The sequence below is a fragment of the Triticum urartu genome, chromosome 7A (genome assembly GCF_056163025.1).
Source record: "Triticum urartu cultivar PI428250 chromosome 7A, HENAU_Tu73, whole genome shotgun sequence".
In the NCBI taxonomy this organism is placed as follows: domain Eukaryota; kingdom Viridiplantae; phylum Streptophyta; class Magnoliopsida; order Poales; family Poaceae; genus Triticum; species Triticum urartu.
In genome coordinates, this window is record NC_141879.1 from 238,122,212 (window position 1) to 238,128,054 (window position 5,843).

Below are 5,843 nucleotides of genomic sequence, written 5' to 3' on the forward strand. Positions count from 1 at the left end.
TGCGCCTCCTCTGCCCTAGCCCTGCAAGCTGCAATATCACGCATGGTTCTCTCCTAAGCCAATCCTGCGGATCCATCCCTCCGGCTGCAGCCGCCGCCATCCCCTTCGGCAACCGCCTACCCCTCCCATCCGACGCCGCCGGCCACCACGACTCTCCTCCGCCGCCATCCCCTGCGACAGCCCCACACCGCACCCCTGCCGTTCTCCGCCATCCACCACCGCTGTCCTTGGTTGGCACCACCTCCATTGCCTGGGCTATTATGCTTGGCTGAGTTTTGGGTGAAATAATCTCGCGGGAGCCGGGAGCGGGAGCGGGAGAAGAGTCCTTTTCCTTGTGCAATTTGAATAGAAAGGATATCGATTTTGGTTTGTGCGGCAACCGTAGTCAAAAGGAGTAAACTTTATTCGGAGTTTGGCTGTTGAGAAGTTGTAATCCGGATCCTCCTCCCTTTTGGAGGAGAGCCTGTCGGCGATTAGTCAGCCGGCCTCAATAAATAGAGAACTTGGAGGAGTAGGAGGGGCGATTGTCGGTCCAATAGGTTGGCATCCCCGATTTTGTTTTCGCCAGCGATTAGCCTGCTTTGTTACGTCGGCCTAAATAAACAGAGGAGCAGGAGGAGGGGCACTCGGATAAGGGCAGATCAGGCGTCCGCCGTTTCCACAGATCCAATAAGATCGATCTGATCAGCTCAGGCGTCATAACATCAAGTCATCAACAAGACCACTTGTTTATCCGATTAGCCATGACAAAGCTAAAAATGCATCGCAGACGTTGTTTCTGTTGTGCCTGATTGATGTTTGTCCTTCACGTCAGGTTCATCCCCAAAACTCTGATTATTTCTTGTTTTCCAGCTAAATGCAATGCAAAAACCAACTCGCACAGAAGACGCTGCTGGCAATGCAAACGAAGACAGGCTTAGCAAGCTGCCGCATGACCTTCTGCTCAACATCCTAGAGAGGGTGGACACGCTCGATGCAATAAGGACCTGCGTCCTCTCCAAGCAAATGCTTAAGCTCCCCGGCATGCTCTCGTAGTTCTTCCTAAGTTGTAGTTCCATTCCAGGTTTTTATGATAAATCTCGTGTTATCAGCCTCAGTGACGTGCATCGAACCAACGGTGTTGTGGCTCATGTTACGGATAACATCTTGAGCACAAGGAGCCAGGAGATCACCATCAGCAAAGTCAAAATCAGATTCGTCTTGGTGCCACATGACTCTCTCACCATTGGCAAATCTGTCGCCTGTGCCATGGCAACCCAGAAGGTTGGAGCAGCTGAATTTGAGGTCATAACGGAGAAGCCTTATGAGTGGTGCTCTCCTGCCGACTTCCTCCACGGTGCGAAGCAGTTCAATGATTTTGTCGGTGCTTGTCCTGATGCATTTGCTGGCCTCAGGCGCCTGTGGCTGTGCAATATGAGGTTTGGTGAACTAGACATCCCTAACATCCTCAGCACTTGCAAGCTCTTGGAGTCATTGCGTTTAACCGAATGCGACGCAAGGATCCATCCTGTGCTGCAAGTAGAGCATGCTGAACTTGTTGAGCTTGAGATCGACTATGGGGAATTTGAGAGAGTTGAGCTGATATATCTACCAAAACTCCGACGGGTGAGATATAAGAGTTGGTTCTCTTATAAAGATCCCGTGTATTTTGGTTTTGTACCACAACTTTCAAAGCCGAGCCTCAGTAAAACTGGCACCCGTTGGGATAAGACTCTTGAGTTAAGTCAGCTTCTTGCTAATGTTCCTTCCTTAAGCGATCTGCATCTGAATTTCGAAAGTGAAAAGGTACTCACTAGTCATTTGAATCATATCTGTCCATTCTCACTCTATATATGATGGTTATATGTAATGACAGTAGTAACTTAAGTTGGTCTTCTCTGCCAGTTGAGAATGTGATTTACTTGAAACTTACACTAAGTTTGTAATTTGTTTTTCTGTCCCAGATTTGGGTCCTGCCAGAATGCCCGAAACCGCTCAAGCATGTGCTCACCAAATTACAGCACGTGAATCTGGACCATCTCCCTGAAGGACGTGATTTAGATTGGACAATGTTTATTCTTGAAGCTGCACCCTTTCTAAAAGAGCTGTGCATCACAGTATGGGATCATTGGTGCATAATGATGACAGACGAAAAGTTTCGAAAGGAAAATGGTTACTGTGAAAAGGAGGACGTGAAGTGGAAGCCATATGCCCCTGATTTCAAGCACAAGAATCTAGTTAAGCTCACCATCTATGGCTTCCAACCCGACGACAGCTTTGTGCGGTACATTAGGTTCGTCATGAAACATGCGGTCAATATAACAGAGATATCTCTGCATGACAGGAAGGTATGTGGGAGCTGTGGTACCTTGGGTCTTGAGGTTTGTCCGTCAAGATATCCACGGACCGCCAAGAAGAGGAGGCAGACAATTGCGATGGTTGGTTTGACTTCACAGCAAAAAATCTACTTTCGGTCCTAATTGAAAAATGATTTGCATGATATTCTTAAGATATGTATTTTGTAAATCATCTGCCATGTCATCCTTTAGTTGGAAGGAGTTCCTGAACTCCATAATTTTGTAGTTACTGAGTCTGTACTCTTGCTTTCCCTTAAAATGAAGCTTTGTACCGTTGCCCAATTGAGGAAATATTTTAAGTTGCGACAGTATATCTGCGGTGCCTCTTTTGTTATGTAAAAATAAAATGCTTGATGCATTGGAAATTTATGTTATTCATCCTGATGCAATCTACTACATTAAAAATATGATGCTATATAGATACCATGATTAGATACTTTTAAGTGGGTTTTAGTTCAAGTACTTAATCTCTCTCTGTACGTAAAGAGATGGAACGTGCTGGAGTAGTAGCGTATGGAGGCAGGAGAACATCCATGCTGCGTTGCTGAAGCCTCCCAGGTCCCAGCAAGGGAGGCGTTGGTTTTAGCTGAACAGCTGGGTGTCGCCAAGCTTCAGGTTGGTGCAAGAGATGGAATGTGCAGAGGCCGTGAAGAAGCTAGTGCAGGACATAAAGCTGCGTAGTTGTCGCTTTAGCAAAGGTTGGCTGTGATGAGTACTCTGATCTTTAGCAAAGCATGGGATTAATGTACCTCTGTGATGAGTATTCTGCACCTTTAACCTTCTTATGATAACACAACACTAACCCGCTTCATTTCACGCACTTAAGCTTCTTTTTTGTCTGGACCCAAGATCTAAGACATACCGAGATTTGCGTCCGCACAACAGCCATACAGACTGGTCCATGGGTGCCATATAATCTCGGAGAGCCCGAAACAATGGTCCAACGGTCCTACACCGGAACAGATCAACCAATGTAGGGGAACCCATTGCTCCCACACAGGTAGTACTATTTAGGCCTGGGAATGAATGCCCATCACATAGCCAAGCCGCTTCACTTTGTATTTGATCGATTGCTAGCAATTGCATATCAAGGATTTTGACCCAAGATCTAGGTCATATAACTCGAGCGGGCACCATCGGACAAAAGTCTAACTCAATGCAACTGGACAGAAGCGCCAACGTCTGGGATAGCGTGATAAGCTCCCTAGCTCCCAGTGCATGAGTCTGCGAGTTTGAATTTCTTTTCATAAATTTCATAAATGTTTGCAGGTTTATAAGTTGATCATGAATTTGAAAATTGTTCGCATATTTAACAAAAATCTTGATTTCCAAAAGGCTTTAAGAATTTAAAAACTGTTCGCCATTTTCATAAAATTTAATGAATTTTACATTTTTCCCATTTTCAGAAAAACTCGTGATTATTTAAGCTCGGATATGAAAAGAAACAGAAAAAGGGACAGAAGAAAGTAGAAACAGACTAACGGGCCAGCCTATAACAGTGGACGGGGGTGCATGTTTTGGTCGCTGTCCCCACGCGAATGCTATTTCTCGCATACGCGAGCGCTACGGGAACTCTCGCGAGAAGATAGTTTTCACCGATGCTAGCCACCAGGCTAGGGTCTGGAATCTCATCACATGACAGGGCGGGATGTAGTTGAGCATAGTTAGCCCAAGTTTCATTGTTTTTTTTTCTGTTTTTTATTTTCCTTTGATAGGGTTTTCTTTGTTGTTTATTTGTTTTTCTTTTTTCTTCTCCATTTTTTGTTTGATTTTATTTTTTCCTCTCCATTTTTTTCCTTATGTTACTTTTCATTTTCACTCTACATTTTCGTATATGTCAAAACAATTTTTTAATAAGTGATTAACATTTTTTGTATACAGGTTCTACATTGTCTGAACACTTATTAATAATTTTCAAATACATGTTCACCATTTTAATAATTATTTCAACATTTTTAAAATACTTTTTCAACACTTTTTAAATAGTTATCCAACATTTTTTCAAATACTTGTCAACATTTTTTATACTTATTCAACATTTTTTTCAAATACTTGTTCAACATTTTTCAAATAATCGTTCAACCATTTTTTGATACTTATTCAACATTTTCCTAATACTTACTCAACATTTTGAAATACTTGTTCAACATTTTTCAAATACTCGTTCAATATTTTTTAATAATTATTCAATATTTATGAAATACTCATTCTACATTTTTAATACTTATTAAACATTTTTAAAAAAATTATTAAACATTTTTAAATACTTGTTCAACATTTTTTGAATACTCGTTCACATTTTTAATACTTACTCAACATTTTTCCAAATACTTGTTCAACACATTTTAAAATGTGTTTTCAAGATCATTTTTATTAATATATATGTAGATTGTTTTAATGTACTAGTAATAATGTACGTGCAATACACGTCTATACGCCCTCCGACCGGAAATACTTGTCCGGAAATACTAAAATACATCTAGCTAGATACATCCATTTCTCAGACAAGTATTTCCGGACGGAGAGAGTATTAGGTAGGATATTAGTTGCACGTTATATTAGGTAGGATATATCTGTTACACGTTGGTATTTGGTAAGATATCAATTACTTTTTCGCGGGAATGGTAGGATATTAAATACATGGCAGATTTCAAGGGATATGGTTGAGTTAAAACGTGTTTATAACCAATGGCAGTGGTGGGTAATTAGAGCGTTAAACGTGTTTGGTGCTCAACATCGGATTGATTTGAACCGCTAGATAACATGATTTGATGGTTGACATGGTTTGGATCTGCCTATTTGGGTTTTTTTATATTGATATAGATGATGAATAGTACAAAAAGAAAGCAGAAAACAAGAACAAAAAACAGAAAAAAGAAACAAAAAGAACAGGGTGTAGCCTCCCGCGCGGTTGGGCCAGCCCATCTGGGGCTTCCCCCAACGCGAGGGTTCGCCCTCGTCTCGCGTAATGCGAGGAATGAGGGTCGTCCCCCCCCCCCCCCCCCCCCCCCGGCATGAGGAATAGGATCTCGGGGACAAGAGATAGGGTGGTATGTGGAGCGGTTTCATTGGGCTGGCAGTTCGGCCTAGTCAACACTATTTTAGGTGGTGTGAGAGAACTGAATAAGCTCATCTCTATCATCCCCTAAAACCTCATACCGTAAAATCTGTTTACGGGATACTGCAAAACGTTGTTCATGTTTTTACCGTATGATTTTTTTTCTGCTAGAACAGATCCTATAAAAAAATCAATGCACCCTACATAGAACCTCCTAAAAGCGCAATCTGAATTACAATTGGGTCTTTCGATTACCAGGTCGTGCCCGCGCCGGCCGAGCTCTTGCTGCCGTGCACTCGCCCTCGCTGGCCTGCCGATCGCCTGCACCACACGCACGTCAGGAGGCTCGTCTGGCCAAAGGCTCCTCTTGTCGCCACGGTTGGCGCGCACCACGACGGACGCAAACCGAGCTCCTTCTCGCGCCCGAGGTCGAGGCCTTGTTGCTGCCT

At 43.0% G+C, this 5,843-nt stretch overlaps 1 protein-coding gene across 1 annotated transcript; it reads left to right on the forward strand.

The window, feature by feature from the left end:
* The first annotated feature begins 777 nt into the window (after positions 1–777).
* LOC125522875 (uncharacterized) lies at positions 778–2,647 on the forward strand. The gene is made up of 2 exons (XM_087536330.1): positions 778–1,785; positions 1,944–2,647. Exons 1-2 carry the CDS (start codon positions 1,249–1,251, stop codon positions 2,457–2,459), a joined length of 1,053 nt encoding a protein of 350 aa, XP_087392456.1. The 5' UTR covers positions 778–1,248; the 3' UTR covers positions 2,460–2,647.
* The last annotated feature ends 3,196 nt before the right edge of the window (positions 2,648–5,843 follow it).